This window comes from Lycium barbarum, chromosome 12, assembly GCF_019175385.1.
Source record: "Lycium barbarum isolate Lr01 chromosome 12, ASM1917538v2, whole genome shotgun sequence".
NCBI lineage: Eukaryota > Viridiplantae > Streptophyta > Magnoliopsida > Solanales > Solanaceae > Lycium > Lycium barbarum.
In genome coordinates this window covers 11,512,897-11,531,521 of record NC_083348.1, presented here as the reverse complement: position 1 = coordinate 11,531,521, position 18,625 = coordinate 11,512,897, and the positions used below count along the sequence as shown (strand labels likewise).

At 37.0% G+C, this 18,625-nt stretch overlaps 1 protein-coding gene across 1 annotated transcript; it reads right to left on the bottom strand.

Moving 5' to 3' along the window:
* Positions 1-4,344: 4,344 nt before the first annotated feature.
* Positions 4,345-9,662, bottom strand: LOC132622908 (protein COFACTOR ASSEMBLY OF COMPLEX C SUBUNIT B CCB3, chloroplastic). The gene is made up of 3 exons (XM_060337589.1): positions 9,558-9,662; positions 9,379-9,431; positions 4,345-5,124 (listed from the first exon to the last, which is right to left on the bottom strand). Exons 1-3 carry the CDS (start codon positions 9,598-9,600, stop codon positions 4,597-4,599), a joined length of 624 nt encoding a protein of 207 aa, XP_060193572.1. The 5' UTR covers positions 9,601-9,662; the 3' UTR covers positions 4,345-4,596.
* Between the last annotated feature and the right edge of the window lie 8,963 nt (positions 9,663-18,625).

Here is an 18,625-nt window from a genome sequence, read left to right as displayed (position 1 = left end):
CACCATCGATGGCTGAAAACCCAACTTCTGAAAGCCCAATTCAGTGGCATTCTAACAATATCCCTTATCTTGATAGCCTGCAGGGTCGTGATGATGCATTTGTATTCACAAGAGAAGATTATGATAGTCGCTTAAAAACTTGGATTGAACCTAAGGATTTCAACAAAGATCGATGCTACCTTGCAAAGGGAATGTTGTTCGCATCCAAAAAAGCTTTGCAACGGGCTGTCAAAATTTATTGTTTTAAGGACATGAGGGAGTTTAAGGTGCATCTATCAACCTCAAAGATATGGAGGCTAGTTTGTAAACGACGGTATCAAGGCTGTGAGTGGTTGCTTCGGGGAATTGTTAAGCCTGATGGTATGTGGGCTATCACAAAATTCCGCGAAAGACACACTTGTGATATGGAAGAAAATCGAGCAGATCATTATAATTTAGACACAAACATGATTGCTCAAGTGTTACTTAAGACATTGCTGAAACGCCAAGGTAACTTATCCTACCTAGTACATTATATGTCTTATATCAATTGAAAGATCATTACTAAATGTTGTTTGTTTAAACTTGTGTAGGTTCCCCATCAAAGATTGTATTCGAAACGTTCAAGCCGTATATAGTAAAACTATAAGCAACAGAAAGGGATTTCTCGGGCGTAGACGCGCTTTTGAGATGGTCTTTGGAAATTGGCATACTTCTTTTCGATCGCTGCCAAGGTATATGACAGCTCTACAACATTTTAACCATGGTACTGTTGTAGAGTGGCGACTTATAGAGGGTAAAATCTTCAACTTCGTATTTTGGACATTCAAACCATGCATTGATGGTTTTGCTCACTACCGACCAGTGATATCCATAGATGGTACGCATGTATATGGTGCCTACGACATCAAGCTCCTAATTGCAATAGGAATGGATGCCAATGGGTCAATATTTCCTCTTGCTTTCGCAATTGCCGCTCACGAGAGCAACGACACATGGGGGATCTTTTTGACCCATTTGAAAACTCATGTTATTAAGGATCGTACCGGCATATGCGTGCTGTCTGATCGTCATAAAGGCATATTGCACAATATGGATAATTTACCGGGGTGGCAGCCTCCCTTTGTTTACCATCGCTATTGTTTAAGGCACTTGAAGACAAATTTGCAATCGACGTTTCACAATGGCACTCTAAACAAATTGATGTGGGGGGGCTGCGATAGAGCATCAACAACGAAAATGGGCTGCAAAAATGGATCTGATCAGGTCAGTGAGTGAACCCGCATACGTTTGGTTGATGAAGCTCGATGTTGAAAAATGGACGCTTCATGCTGATGGAGGAAAAAGATGGGGCATGCTCACAACAAACAACTCAGAGTCTTTCAACGGCTTGCTGAAATCTGCTCGAGGACTACCTGTCACCGCAATGGTGAGAATGACTTTCAAGCAGGTGGTGGAGCGATTTGTTGTTAGGACAAGGCAGGCCAGAGCGATATTAGCCGACGGCGGGACATGGATGCCAAAGCCCTTCAAAACTATGGAGCATTATAGGAAAAAATGTGAGCGTCACCAAATGACCGAGTATGACCCAATTCAACATGTGTATGAAGTTAGGACGGGTTATTACAACGGTAAGGGTGGAAACGTGCATACCGTTTATGAGGCAACAAGAACATACACTTGTGGTAAGTGGCAAACGTACCACATGCCGTGTTCTTATGTTGTCAAGTGCTTCGAGAGAATGAGAAAAACGGTAACAAATTATGTGGCGGGGGAATACAAGGTCCACAGTCACCTTAGAGCATATTCCAGCCAATTCCACCCACTTGGTAATGAAGCTTATTGGCCAAACGAGCCGTTTTCGATGGTTGCTAACAAAGATTACATTAGAAAATTGGGCATTAACTCACGGAGTCGTAGACCCAATCAAATGGATGTTAGTGAAAGAACTTACTCTCGCAAGTGCTCTATATGTAAGCAATATGGCCATGACAAGCATTCGTGTGGGCAACAAGGCCGTGGTAGTACAAGCACGTCTCGAAGTAATTGATCCTCTAGAACTTGAAGATTGTATTGTTATTGTAATTTATTATTGTATTGCTTTGAATTAGTATTGTAATTAAATGGAATGAATTATTTTTTAATTAGTATAGACCTCTCGTATTGGATGAATTATTATTAAATCAAATATTTAAATTTGTACATTCAAATATAATAAAACACTTAAATCAAAACCCTATAAATATTACAAGTTTCAAAACTTGCTTCGGGGCACTTTAGAACCCCTAAAACGACGATCCAAATGTTTAGGTGGACTTGATGTAATGAACCGACATTATTGTACGCAAAAAAAAATATTAAGTTTTATATAAAATATTGATATTTTGGGATTTTAAAATATGACTAATCTTTGCCCAAAGTATGGAAAAAAACGTGATTGGAAAGGTAACGCAAAAAAAAAAAAAAAAAAAAAGCCGCACCATTAACGCACAAAATTCGTGCGTGAAAGGCCAAAACTGTGTTTTTGCAGTTTGGTCCTTTCACACACGAATTTCGTGCGTGAATACTACTTATGTTTTTTTTTTTTTTTTTTTTGTACTAGTTTGGTTTAACTTTTTATTTTTTGTACTACTTAGGTCGCGGATTCATTATTGTGGGGTACCTAACTCTAGCCTCTAGTCACTCATATTTTGTGAAGGTATATATCTGCTAGCATGCGGTAACTAACCTTGGCCATTGTGTCAACCATACCTAATATTGAAATTTTCAGTTTAGCTTCAGTGATCAGTATATGCCAAATTATGCACACCCTAGCTTGAGCAGTTTGGAGGTTGAGCTGCCCATGATTTTCGGAACCAGCTCCTCTCCAGTGCACTCTGCCTCCAGTTCCTCCAGTTCACCATTCGATTTGTGACACGTGTCACATAAAAAATTCAATGCTTAGATTTTCCTCTAATAATTCAGTAACATACAGATCTACTATACACATTATATTCTCTTCTTTCTGGAGTTTGGAACCTCCATTTTTTTCTCCTTGTGCTTTTAAATTTCTCTTTAACTCCCTCCAAAATTAATACAATATACATGGTTTTCTTCAGATGCTACCATGGCTTCTCAATGTTAAGGGCTAGTATGACTGTATAGACACGTCAAAGTGTATAGAAGACTTTATCGAGTCAAATTGAAGTTTTAAGATGGAACTATTGTTTTTTTTTTTGGAAGAATCAAAATATCATTCACGAGTCAGTCCCTCTTCAAATTCACCTCTTTATAGACTACTGCAGAGATTAAAGTACATTGTGCAATCATCAGATAATGACCAAAGTTGATATTCCGTATAAAAGAATGGATCTTAACTGAAATTAAAATATGAAATGTGAGAACGACCAATAACCTGTGTTGGCAATGTTCTTCACTGATTGTGATTTTTAATCTTTCTCCTGAGGGCGTGTTTTTAGATTACCGAGTGGGAAACATCTGATTGAGTAGGAAGAGATAGGTGGGTTTGCAATTTTTTCAATGTTCTGCTTTCAGTGAGATTGGGAAGGAAGAGATAGGTGGGTTTGATTCGGTGTAGGCATGCGTGTACAATCAGTATGTGAGAGAGGAAAGCTGAGCCATTTAATTTTTTATCTGACACGTGTCACAAATCTAATGGTGAACTGGAGGAACTGGAGGGAGAGTGCACTGGAGAGGAGCCGGTTCGATGATTTTCCTCCCCCTGCAATCAAGGGGAGACACATTGTATATTCATCTCTAGTGTGCAAGTATTGAGTTCTTGATGTCATTAAAGATAGCTTCTTGCACCTCTCTTGATGTTTAGATGATTGTATATTTGCTTCATCTAGTAAGTAATGTGTGACCGTCGTTTCATATTGTTGAGAACTCCGGCAATATTAGAGAGATGAGGAAGTGAACTCAAAGTTGTAGTACAAGCCAAACACAAATGACCACGAGGCACATTAACCTAGTTTGTACAACTGTTGCTTGCTAAGTGTAAATATAATGTCGGATATTTTTTGCCTCGAAGCTGTATTTCTGATTAAAGATGAAAATAGCAAAGTAGAACAAGGGAATACAAGGGACAAAACAAGTTCATGGGAGATGAATTACTTCATTTCTCCAGTGTTCCCTTTGCAGATTGTGACCAAGGGAATCTTTTTGGGCTGGGGGTGGAGGGGGTTTCTTCCTCTTGTAACAATTGAAAACTACCATCAAACTATACCCTTCAAAAGATTCTAGGAAGATCTCACACTTTTCGATCCACCATAACACATATCATATTCACCCACATACATGATACAAGAGCATTAACAGGGACAAGGGATCTTTTACAAGAGTACGTTCTATGTGCAAAGAAGAATGTAAAGAATTGTATGGATGAACCACAATCTTTAATTAGTTGCATCGACCCCAAATATACAAAATGAGGATCCTAGAAATTTTCATCTGGACTTTACAGCATGACAGAACAGTCAACTAATAGATACAGATTGTATGTGCAATTGAGCAACTAAAAGACAAAAGGATTTATCTATGTTCCTCCTTTTTTCCAATAAAGAACTGGTGACGGGAAATTCTAAAGGCGAAAAGAACTTTTGCAAAATGCAGCAGGAGCTAAACCTGTTTCTGAGATAGGAGGACAAGCAGCCCTTGAGGGCCTAGTAAAATCTCATTAAGGAAACTGACTAATCCAAACCAAACGACAGGTGTCACGTCAACTCCAGCTAGCGGAGGAATCACTTTTCGTGTTGCGAAAAGAAAGGGCTCTGTGGGTGCATAAGCTATGACATAAGGGAACTTTCCAACTGGAAGCTTAGGATACCAGGACATTACTATTCTCAAAATGAACAGAAACGCAAATGCTGATAGGAAGGGGCCGAGAAAGCTGATTGCCAGTTTTGCTGTGGCTGGGTCTAAATCTAACAACACCAGTCTTTGCATCAGTGGCGATGAAGTGTGTGACGTATCAATTGCACTGCTAGTGAAGGCTTTAACAACCTCTTCCGAACTGAGAGGACTAGTTGGAATGTTTCCATTTGACTGAACCACTTCCATAGAGCCGTCCAGATAAGAACATGCTCTGAATTTTGCATCTCTTATCCTTTGGAGATTTCTTCTTCTCATGGGTATTAGGAAGTTTCCCTGCAAGAGATGAAGGTCAGAAGTTCACCAACTTAAAAATAATGGCAATAACAGAAACAATATAAGACCTAAGATAATTGGCAATGTTCTGAATAGAAATATATCACTCTTTTTCTTCTTATTCTATTTTAGAGCAACAATGCCTACAACAGAAATTACATGTGATCAAGTCTTGCCTCACTTTAGACTAAAACCTTTCTCCCAGGTGGGAAATTCTTCACAAATGAAATATTCTGCCAAAATGACACTTGCTGATGATCTTCTAGAAATAATACTGTTTCATAATTCCATGATAGAGCTATCAATTTGGAAGAAATTGAAGTTTACAAATAGCAGCCAAGGGGAAAGGACAGGAATTCTGAACATTAACATGCAAATATACATGCAGAAAGTTAATTCAATTTAGATAGAAACCTGTCTTCCAGGTGGGAAGTTCTTACTAAGTAAGTTAGACTACTGGGGTGCAAGAATGTCAAATTCTGCTAAAGAGACAGTTGCTGATGATTTTCTAGATATAATACCGTCTCATAATTCCACGTCAGAGCTTTCAATTTGGAGAAAAACTAAACTTTACAAACAGAAGCCAACAGAAAAGTAGAGATGGCAACGCTGCAGGTGCGGGGCGGATTTCGTCTCAACCCGCAAAATTTCACCCCGCCCCGCATAGCATATTTACCCGCATCCCCCCCCCCCCCCCCCCCCCCGCCCCACATAGCTAAATTTTCCTTTTAATTCTACGAAAATTACATTCAAGTTTCAAAATGTAATAAGTTTGGCTCCGCTAAAATTTTCTTTTGTGTTTGAAAAGATGCATTTTATATGGGATAAAACTCTTAACGAAAAAAAAGCTAGTGCATAAGATACATGAAGTAGTTGCTTTACTCTCTGTATGTATTACATATAAATTCTGTTAAAAATGAAACTTTTGATTGCTTAAAATTGCTGTCATCTCACTGTATTAGGAGCTTCCAAAATTTTGATATTAAAATTTGAACCACGTGATTATATGCCATTGGCTGTACCTTTGAGAGCATTAAGCCAATATCCTTTTCTCACACCATAAATTAACATCACAAATTTAAGCACATAAATAACTGTAGCTATATGATATATGAATTCTACAAAAGATATTTTCACAAATAAATGTATTATATTACTAATACATTGTGCTATTTGTGAGGGCAAAAAGTAGTTGAAATTTTGAATAACACAACTCTAAAGTTAAGAGTATTAGAGAATAAGTAATAAAAAGCTTCACTCATGAGAAGATTAGGAGATAGAGGGCCGAGAGAGGAAGAACGAAGTTGAGTAAAAATACAGATAGCCTGAAGTTATATTTTAAGCTCTAAACCCGCACCCGCACCCGCACAATATTAAACCTTTTTAATTTTACCCCGCCCCACCCCGCACAGCCCCATTGCCATCCCTACAGAAAAGGACAAGAATTCTGAACAATAACATGCAGGATTAACTAAAAGGATAGACAGTAATTCAAATTGGATATAATTACAAGAAGTTTGTTATGTTCTAACTCTCAGCCAAAAACAATGTTTTCTACAGAAAAATTCCCTCTCTCTAGTTGCAAGCATACTGCCATCAGTTGCTCAACCGAGTGATACAACAAGAAATTTGAAGTTATGTATGGAGTCCCCAAATAAATAATTTGTATTCACAGAGTATCTAAAGTAACCATGAGACAGCTTCTGAAGCATTGCATTTGTGGTAGCTGAATATTACCAGGAAAAAGATTGATACAACTAAAATTAAAACTTGAATCTGTGCAGCAAAGAATAAGATGTGCATAGAGACAAGTCAAAATGCTTAAACTAAATTGACACTGAAAGAGATGTACTAAATCAACAGCCCAAATCAAAATGCATAAAGTTAATGACACTGGAAAAGATGTAACTAAGACAACCAGGTTGGATAAAGTGAGTATGTATCGCATTTCAGTAATCAACCAACACCGGTACTTGATATCCAGTTTTCAGGCCATTGCCACACTTAATTACTATTTATTCACATAGAGTCATAGACTAGTATTTTAAACCTCTATCGCCAACATGGTTTTGTTTTCCTAAAAGTCCTGGCAATGGTAATATGTTGCAATTCCACACATCACATGCTTGAAATCAATCTAATCTCTCAAAAGTTCAACCGACTAGGTGACTGGACGGCTATAATGAAATAAATTGTTTTCTGATATGCCTTTTAACTACAAATTATGAATCCAAATCATGAGAAGAAATGGAATGAAATAGTCATCATTTCTTATGGTAAACGGATAAAACATACCTACTGAAGGCACTAAAACGAAATGCACAAGGTGGAAGACAGAGGGCTGATAACCTGATTAACATAATATAAACTTATGGGTCTAGACTTGGAATTGAAATTTTACCTTTTAGGTGAACTTGGGATTTGAAATCAAAATTCCATATTGAAGTTGAAGTTTTGTTCAAATGTCATAAACAAACAGTAATTTCAAATTAAAACTTCAACTTTGAAGTCCAAATTGCATGGCCAAAACGGGCCATAAATAGCCGAGAAAGCCTAAGGACCTCAAATCTATCATAAGATCTTCTAATATAGACTATAGAATGCCAAACTTACAACTACTATACGCAGAAACAAATCACAACATTATTTTTATCAAAAAAGAATAAGTTTACCACTACCGTGCTCTATTCCGTTTTAGATTAAAATTAAAAGATTCTCAGCTATGTTGTTAAAATGTTTATATTTCAAAAAGTAGATCACGAGATATCTTCAATGCCTTGCTGGAAGAAATTGGTTTTCTTCTTCTCAGTTTATACTGGCACTGAAAAAGATTCATTTGGATTGGAGCAAAATTTCCTTTGGATAGTTTTCTTTAACGAGAATGGTTTTTGGATTAAGACATGTAATTTCAGTCGGAAACAACCTCTCTACGACTCTACCTTCCCAAAGGTAGTGGTAAGATCAGCTTACACACTACCCTCCCCATACCCCACTTGTGGGCAGGGTCAACCCCTAGGCCACTAAGACCCCAAAATATATGAGGCCCCGTATATTATATATATTTGAGATTTTATTGTAAATATTCAATAGAAATTTAAATGAATATTTATTATTAATGACAAGTACCCATCTTAGATCAACTATTTATTGTCAACTTTGTCAATAATCATTATTCATCAGCACTGTAAAAGCTTACTCACATTCCAGTTTTACACCAAATTAATGAACATGCGAACATGTCTTTACCAGTGTTATCAAAAGCGAAAAGCGCAAAAAGCTCTAAGGTCAGCCTGAGGCTTTAAGCGCAAAACGCAAATAAAGCGTGGGCTTTAATGAAAAAAGGCACAATGGTGCAAAAATACAAACATATATATATATATATATATGTTTAGCCCAAGACTAATAGTAATAAGCATGAATAACAAATATATGGACAAAGAAATTGTAAAAACATTACGATAAAGTGAAATATCAATTATCTAGTATCACATCTTCAAGAAAGGCTCAAGGGCAAGGAAAAGTTGTCTTAGAGCCTTGATGATAACACTGAAGCGCACATAAAGCGAGGCGAAGCGCTCAGCATGTTTTGAGCCTCGCTTCAGGGCTTAAGCGCGCCTTTTACAACACTGGTCTTTACATTCTATAATTTATTAAAATTAAATTTGACTTTAATTGATGACTTAACTATGGTAAATTACTATGGTTTGGTATAAACATCAGGAAGTCCCTTAAAACTATTTCATGTTTCATTACTCATATTCACTTCTCAAAATTTATTAGATTTTCACTTTAAAACGGATCCTGTACCTGCTTTGAGCTAATTAGCTCTATATTGATGTTTTAGTCACAATTTAGAATAACAAGTTCCAGAATAAATTGCATAATTAGAAAATAATACTCTACTCAAAATATTCTATAAAATAAAAATATTCTAAGAAGTTGATTATAACGAAATAATAATTAGAATCTTAGCATCTATAAAGCAAAAAAAAAAAAAAAAAAAATCAAATATATAATTTTAAGGCCTCAAACTAAGATTTCGCTTTAGGCCTCCTAATCCATTGAGACGCCTGGGATTGCACTGGGTTTTTGTTGAAATGTAATTTCAGTATGGAATTTTGCCTCTGCCAAGCATGAGTTGTTATACTTGCCTAATTGCTGAATTTTGTGAATAGATTAACTGCTAGATGGCACATACACACAACACAGCTATGCCCAACAAAACACACAGAGTGGAAGAGCTAGTGAACTTACATAGATGCATGGAGTCCCATTGCTATGTGAGTGTAACAAAGCAGTTGGGTATCCTAAAAGCAGAGAAAGAAAGAGTATCAAGAAAATAACAAGAGTAGGTAGAGGTAATTCTAAAAGAAAAGAAGAAATTACTTTTCAACTAAATAAACAGAAATGGGAGTACAAGAAAGTGGAATTACCATTGGATTGAGGTGGGGTGGGAATAAGGGTAGATATAGCCATGTTTCTCTCTCAGACAGAAAAGCTGGAAAATGAGCACGTTATCTACAACAAACCAGAGGAAGGTCGGGACTTGAGATATTATAAGAGAGTAAAATGCTTAACATGGTCCCCTCAATCTTGTATACTGTCAACTTGGTCCCTGTGGTTTTGAAAACTTTAATTTATCCTTAACTTTTGGCGTTTCATGTTAATTTTGCCCTCAATCTCGCTTTCTTGTCTTTTTTTTTTTTTAATTACATAGGGGTAGGGAAGGGGATTATAATATGGGGATTTGAACCGTCGCTAACAAAGTGAAAGTTCAGGTAGCCAACCAACTGAGCTACTAAGATCTCTACTCTTGCTTTCTGGTTCACTCACATAGTCGATGTGTTTTCTTCGTCTAATATGTATAATGAGAGCTCTCTATAATAACATCACTTTATTATAAAAGCCAAGTCCTTGTGTGGAGGGTCTACCGGAAACAACCCCTTTACTTCTTAAGGTAAGGGTAAGGTCTACGTACACTCTATCCTCCCTAAACCTCACTTCGTGGGATTTCACTTGATATGTTGTTGTTGTTGATTTTTGTGTTATATTTTACCTCTCTATAATTTTTTTTACCTATAGCAACGCTATGTAAAATTACCTCTTTATAGTAGTCGTATTCATATTTAATTTCTTTTAATTACTATTTCCCACTTTTGTTGCTAGACATTTATTTTCATAATAAAGAAAGCACTACTAATATTTGGTGTCATAAAGTCACATATATAATTATAATCTCCTAGTCAAATAATAATAGGTGTATTTTGGCCAAATACTTTAAAAATTTAATACATTAGACCAAATTTGGCAAAGAATACTACATCAATACATAGTTCGATAATTAAGAAAAAACAATTATCGAAAGATCTGCACATATTTATTCCATTGGAAAAATATTTTCCATATTGTAAGGATCAAAGTTTATTAGTAATGTGTTAACTTTCTTTAATTTTTAATTACTGAAATATAAATATCTTTTGCGTTTTAAGTTTAAATATTTTTGTTATTTTTATAATATTAAAATAGGAATTTTTTTCTTTTTTTGCAACAAAGTCTATATTATTATTTTCACGCCCCAAACCTGGGGGTGGACGTAACACGGCATCCGGTGACTGACTACATGTGACCGAGTGAGCCAACTGGCTGACTGAATCAACATGTGGTATCATAACATACTGAATGTGGAAAATAAACTAACACATGTTGGTATATTGAAAGTCTAAATGATATAAATCAAAATGCGAAAACGCCAACATAAGTCTGAAGCATAAACTGTAGCTGACATGGCTTAACACGAAAAGCTTGCGACTCTGTCTAACTGTCACTCAAGTCTATGAAGCCTCTAATGAAGTACTGAAAACACTGACTATTGCCGGGACAAGGCCCCTGACATACCTGACTATCTATAACTGCTGTAAAGACTGTAAATAAATGATAAGGCCCCGAAAGAATTGGGGCTCACCAATCAGCTGATATTGGAGATCTTAGCGAGCAAATGCATCATCCTGTAAATCGTTACCTGCATCGCGAGATGCAGGCTCCGGGAAAAAAGGGACGTCAGTACATTTGAATTGCACTAGTATGTAAAGCAACTGAAGGAAATAACTGTAAGTGGGGTGCTCAGGAAAGGGCAGCCCAAATCAATAAATAGGCAATATCATCTGAATTGAAACTGATAACTGAACTAAACAAGAGAAGTAAAGTAACAGGTACTCCCTCTTCTGAATATGAATTCAACTGTTTTAACTGAGTTAATCATATGTGGGGCCTCGGCCCAATATAAGTGCACAAATCAGTGTCCTTGGCCAAGTAAGTGTGCCAGTCAATTGTCTCGGCCAAGTATACGTATACATGAGACTGTTCCCTCGAGCAAAATACATATGTTCAATATTCATTAATTATTATTAAGAAACTGAGATCACTGGAATAATGAACATTGCTAAACTCAGACATGTATTTAAGGACTGATTATGAGGTCTGAAGCCTTAACTATTTCTAAGCATGATGAGTTTCTAGACTGAAACTCATGGGTATCAAATACGAGTCTATATAGATTACCTTCTGAGTTCACAACATTAAAAATGAAAGTTACGAACGAATTACGAAGCCGGAGAATAGAGGTTCTGCAACTATTCAGAAACTACGGTATAACTATAATTCCGAGGCAAATCGTAAGTCAAATAAGTGTATCGTAGGGAGAATCATCAACATTCCTAGACGTAGAGAGTTAGCCTCACATACATTAATTTTGTCTTTTGAGCGTAATACAATGTTTGTCAACCCTTTCAACTTTAATCTATAACAATACAAGTCAAAGGGATTCAATATTAGCAATAATACTCATGCTTTGACCATCTAGACATTTTATCGACTACTAGGTGGACATAAAGCTCTACAACTCTTATCAATGGTGTTGCTACACCCAAAAACCTATTCTCTTGCTCCTAGATGATTCTATAATCTCATATTGCTATAATCAATATTATTCTTCATCACCCATAAGATAAACAATACCCTTAATCAACAGTCAACATCCAAGCCTATCATCGTTCATGCTTTTATATCAAATCCATGAACTTATGGTCTATAATCATCAATATAAAGCTATAGTCAATAAAAGGATGAAGGTGTTACCTTTTTGACGTTCAATTCTCTTGAATTTGGATTCTAGGGTTCTTTCATCCAAAACGAAGTCTCAATCGATTATCTAAGAATTTGACGGATTTACCTAGGGCTGGGCATTCCGTCTGTTCGGTTTCACAAATTCGGTTCGATTTTTCGGTTTTTTGTTTGTAAAAAATGGGAATCGAAACCGAACTGAAATAACTTTGGTTCGATTTGGTTTTTGCAATTTCGGTTCGGTTTAGATATGTATGACATAGTTAAGCATCAAGCCGATACTTCATCATTCTAGAAAATCCTAATAGAGCACGATGTGAGACAGTAAAAAAGTGCTGACTGCATAATAATCGCTTCATCAGCCAAAATACAAATTAATGCAGTGGCAAAACTTTTTCCCACATTTCATTTAAGCCCTCTATTACTAGTATTTCTTGTTTATCAGCTAACATCTTCTCTACAATCCAAGAGATATGACAGAGGGAATGAAGATTATAAGTAGTTCTTACTTGTCAAACTTTGTTATATCACATCTTCCTACCACTAACCAAGAAGAGTTTTTTGAGTTTTTTTTTCCCCCCACAATTTGCATTGTTAATATTACTAAGATAGCACCCATTGTCACAAGAAAAGATGCTAATGGGTGTTCTAAGATATATTGTTGAGGAAATTTATTAAAAATGTACAAGGAATTGTATTAGCCCCATGACAGTTGTGTGGTTCCATAGATCAAAAGGACATCAATTTAACAGAAACTAAGTCCGCTTAAGTTGTGTCTCAACTCTCAACAACTTACTTCTATATTATTCTTTAACAACTACAACCTGCCCCTGCCCACACAAGATTACTATTTTTGAAGTTAACTAGAGACCATCTTCAACCTATTAAAACAAATTTGCAGTTCTATTTAACAACAACTTTGCTTGCAAAACTCCTTTTACTACTACCTCCATCCCAAAACGAGAAGAGTTTGGAGTATAAAGGTCCACTGTCATTGGCCTTAAGAATTATAAACACATATTTCATTAGAGGAATGAGAGAAATTGTGTAAAATACAATTGACAATCCCCCGAGACATCTACTTCTGAAGTGATGTGCTCCTTGCTGAATACATCTGAGAAAACATACAAAGGGATTGTCCCCTATCACCATATATCACATCAAGGGTTTGAAAAATGTTGGAGAAAGATTAGCCAAAAGAGGCACATCTTGTTTTGTACCAGCAACATAAATTAGTCAAGAGTGTAATAGAGAGATCATCCTATTCTATGATTTTGCTACTGCTTTGCCTGATAACGCAGCCAAGCAGGAGCAAAGCCGTCAGCCCATTACATAGAGAGAGACTAGAAAGAGACATACAATAACATATATATATATATATATATATATATATATATATATATATATATATATATATATATAACACAGTCACACAGACTATACACAGACAAAATCATTGGCCTGCAAGAGATGGTCAACCACCATAAAGCATTACACCAGCAAGCAGGCAGAATGAAGCTTAAAACCAATGTCACCAAGTGCATTAGAAATTTAGAAAATTGATACCAAATCAGCAGTCACAAATCACATACCATTTAAAGTTAGAACAGTCTAAAGTTTCAAATTAAAGCAGCAAGCACTACTCATATTCACTTCTCAAAATTTATTAGATTTTCACTTTAAAAGAGATCCATACCTTACTCTTGTTGAAGTAGCAAAATCTTCGATATCCGCTTCGAATCCACGTCCAAATCCACCGCAAAACAAGACTACAATAACAACCACGCGTTATCCGTACCTCAATGAATATTCCGCCACGTGAAAATTGCTCACTTTTTGATATTCTCACACCCTCAACTGTTTTTCTAGAATTTTCTGGGCAAAATTTGATGAAAAAGGGGGTTATTGCCCTTTATATAAGGGTCAAATTTGGGTTGGGTCAGTGTAGCAATTTACTGTAGCAGTACTGTAGCAAGTCGGTACTATTGCAGTAATGTAGCACGCGTTTCTGCTTTGTCAGCCGAACTTGTAACATCCATAATTCTCTACTCCGAAGTCCTATCGACGAGAGATTTGTTGCGTTGGAAACTAGACTCAACGAACTTCATTTTAGGCTTTTGTTTTACTTCAAAAAACGTCATATGCTAAGAGATATTCGTCCCCCAATTTGGACCAAAATTTTCACACAAAACTTCACCCATCCTTTCTCCAAAGTCGTACTACTCCATTTCTTCCACTCTTTTTCTTATAAAACCTTCCGGTATACCTTATATACATCCTTCACTCATTAAATATACTTAATAATGCTTGCTCCTTATATTCCAAAGTGGGTTTACTTAACCATAACTCAACGTACTTATGTTTCAAATTTGATAAGTGATTCTTCGAAGATACGGGGTGTAACATCCTTCCCCCCTTAAAAACATTCGTCCTCGAATGTTGGAGTGTGCCGATCCTCAATGTCCTCCAACTCCTTTGGTCTTTTATAATAACAGAATTCTCTCATCATATAGCTTGACTTATTTTCCTTTCTGCTAATCGAGGGCTTTGCATTTGAACGAAGCGCTTATGCATTACAGATCCATTCTCGCGGCCTTCTTTAAGGCCTTTCTACTTCTACCTTTAATGACTGAACATTTCCCGAATCAACGGGTTAATGGGGACATTGGAATCCATCAAAACATTTCACGGAACGTTTGGTCACACTTTGCTCTTTTTATCCTTCGTCTTCCTCCACAGCTATTATCACTGAAATTCTTCTTACTCTGAGTTTCTGGTTTCACTCTACGTCTACAATATATCATTGAGAGTTAATATGCTACACTCTTCCCCTTCCACTATCAATCCTTTTATTCACTAGCTCACTTATCCAAAATTTTCCTTGACTACTTATTTGCATCCCACCTATGCGTTGTAGTTCTTCCAGTGTTCCGCCACTTCTTGTTCGTGTCGTGAATTCCTTGCAAATATACTCTCTTCTTTCTTCTACTTCCTGCCGCCAAGGCTAGTCCATACTCATGAATATTTCCCATACATCCTTCTATTTCGTTTATAATCGAATCTCGGTATTCCTTACCCTCATCCTATGTCATTGATGTACTACCTGTCACGACCCAAACCGATGAGCCGTGACGGGAGTCTGACCTCTAGCGACCAAACACCCTTAAACACTTATCTGAAACATATTGAACATCAATAGCCCATAAATGGCACAAACTAATCTCATAAAGAGGAAACATTCGAACTCTGTACAATCTGTATATACATATAAACATAACATGCGGAAGAACAGTGCAAGCCAGCTAGGCTGCCATATATACTGTACACAAAAGAATATAAGCCGACAAGGCTACATCGTCTGACTACTGCATACAACTGTCTACAAAACTCTCCTGGGAAAAAAAACTGTAGAAAGGACCAGACAGGGCCCCGTCGTACCCATCTATATACATCCCAAAAGAATGGCCTACCAAAATAGACTGCAACTCCGGATCGAATGGAGTGCACTGATCGCTGCTGTATAAGGGTCCTACTAAGCCTGACCACCTCCCTGTCTACCTGTACGTGCGGGCATGAACGCAGCCCCCCGAGCAACGGGGAGTCAGTACGGATAATGTACTGAATATGTAAGGCATAAATACAACATGTATAAATATGTACAAAAATCATGAATAAGATCTGAACTCATAAGCTGAAATGACTATCTGCATAAATCTGTATGAACTAGTATCTGTCTCCATCTGGCTGAATCTATATGTCAGAAAGTATGGACATGTATATATATATATATATATATATATATATATAACTGGTAGGTACATACCTCCTCGTCACATCATAAGCCACACCTTCACCCCCTGTCAAGTTTGCCTTTCTCATGTATATACTCCAACATCATAGGCCACTCATGGAGCACTCATAGGCCACACCTTCACCCCCTATCAAGCGTGCCTTTCAAATATAAAACGTAATATCACAGGTCACACCTTCACCCCCTGTCAAGTGTGCCTTTCACTGTACCTCTAAGGACTGAAGGTGAATGCATAATGCAAGTAAGACTGAACAATAGGATTCTCAATAATATGATGACAATTGGGCTCTTCATGGGCCTTACTAAACTAGTACTACTAGGAGAGGAAATCATAAGATTTGTATATGGGGAAATACCATAGCCGGGGTAAGGGAACGTCGAAACTGTATCTCTCTTAGTACTTATAAGAATAGAGTAATAGGAAAACTCTCTGACTCGTTTATTGATTCATATCATAGGATCATGCCAAAAAAAGAAGGAATAACCTTAACATACCTTGACGTATATCAAATCGCCCAACTTCTACTTCTTGAACTTGTAAATCTACAATTCAGATAACATAAGCCTTAATTAGGCTACTCACCTTACTCACTAATCATCATAACTACAAAAGAGCTTAATAACTATGGACAACATATTCCTTGAAAACGTAGAAACCCTCAGCTCCTAATTCCATCCAATCTCAACTACAATATCAAGGATAACATCAATGGCAACATTCTCATAACAAAGTATACCCAAATACATCCCTCAATCATCTCTTAACATAACCCTAAAAGCACTATTTAACCTTTCATTGACTTATCACTTTCATAGCTATCTTCGCTTCATAGGAACCAACAAAACTCTTAGTAACTAACTTAAATACAAGGGTAGAAATCATTTACGTACCTTGAGGGGTCAAGAATCCCCAGAATCACTTTAAATTCAACTTCCTAAGCTTCCCATTCTTGGAGAAACCCTAGAACCAACCTTTTTCTTCACAAACTCGGGTTTACGGGGTCCGGGTCTTGTCAAATATTCACTACTATGCCATAAATGTTGGGAGGGCAAAATATTAGGGTTTTCTGATCTGGGAAAGAGAGAAATAAGACATAAAGTCATGGACCATGTATTTATACTCGGAGAATTAAATGCTTCAGTGGTCCGGCTAGACGCGCGGGTCGATGACCCGTTGACGTATCGACGGTCCGTCGACGTGCTCGTCGACCTGTGCCTGCATAATGCAGGGCTACGGAACCCTGTCCATGCCGCACAATTACGGTCCGTCGACAGGTTCGACGACCCGTGGAACATGACTGGTGTCTGCAGACTTTTTCCGCTTCAGTTCGGATTGCATCGATTCGATTTGTTCAACTTCTAATCTTGTAAATCACCAGGAATACCTGCTGGTACCATTTCACACGGGGTAAGACACTTTATATCTCTAAAACTCAAGCTCGGGTCTCAATTCCCAAGGCGTACTCAATTAGGAAATCATAAGTTCTACCACTATGAAAACGAGGGGTGTAACACTACCTCCCGATTATCTTTGTTAGTTCATTATCCTCTCGGTTGTTCTTGGTGATTGCTCAATTTTTCTTTTCTTCCCTTCTTTTTCTCTCCTCTCCTTTTGACCAGCCCATTAGTGTACCTTTCTTGCTTTTCTGCTCAAACCTCCCTTGAGTTCCTTCCTCTTCGAACGCCCTTCTCCATTTGTTATTTTATAGTATTTACCCTGAAGTTCGTGAAATATTCCTTTAAACGTGCAAATTTGTTCTATTCTTAAAATCATCTTTTAGGAAAGCTTCTCCGTTTCCGAGGCAACCGTGTCAGTATAAGTACACATTTATCCCTTTATATACCTCTCGAGAGCTGAAAATCTATTAGTAGTGTTGAAAGGCCTGATCATTCTCTCTTTTACTTCACATCCCTATTTGTGATTACTATCCTTTAGTCCTACTTATCGCAGTCTGTTTTCTAACCCCACACATTCATCTTTTGTTTCACACTACCATACTTTATCCCTTTTGCATGCCTACCTTCGAATTTTATCCAAATAGTCCCTTGCCTTACCTGTCGTCCCTCTTGGAAGCTTCACTCATCCTCGTTTCTTACACTTTTTTTTCTCAAGACATTCTAATCTCTTTAATTTCTATATATTCACTTTCTTCCCTGCCCTGATATTATCGCATTAAGGCTTTCCAACTCTAACCTGTAGTGAAAGTAACATCAACTTACCTTGTAACATTTGTCACTTGAACTTCACTACCCTGTTCGATTGATGCCTTCAGTATACCGCAACGTCGGTTGCTGGGACACATATACCGGTTGACACAACCACTTATGGGATGTCATACACATACGTGTATATATATATATATATATATATATATATATATATATATATATATGTTTAATAATGCCTCGTTTACAAAGTACTTCCTAATACTATTCGAACTTATCCTAATTCTAGAGCTGTGATGCACCTTCTTTCTCTTTGCCGGTCTAGTCCATATATATATATATATATATATATATATATGTTTAATAATGCCTCGTTTACAAAGTACTTCCTAATACTATTCGAAC

Bases quoted from the DNA above. Each gene is read 5' to 3' on its own strand.
- LOC132622908 (XM_060337589.1), bottom strand. From the start codon at position 9,600: ATGGCTATATCTACCCTTATTCCCACCCCACCTCAATCCAATG. The intron at 9,432-9,557 runs GTAATTCCACTT...CTCTGCTTTTAG, and splicing joins CACCCCACCTCAATCCAATG to GATACCCAACTGCTTTGTTA. The intron at 5,125-9,378 runs GTAAGTTCACTA...CATCTCTTGCAG, and splicing joins ATGGGACTCCATGCATCTAT to GGAAACTTCCTAATACCCAT.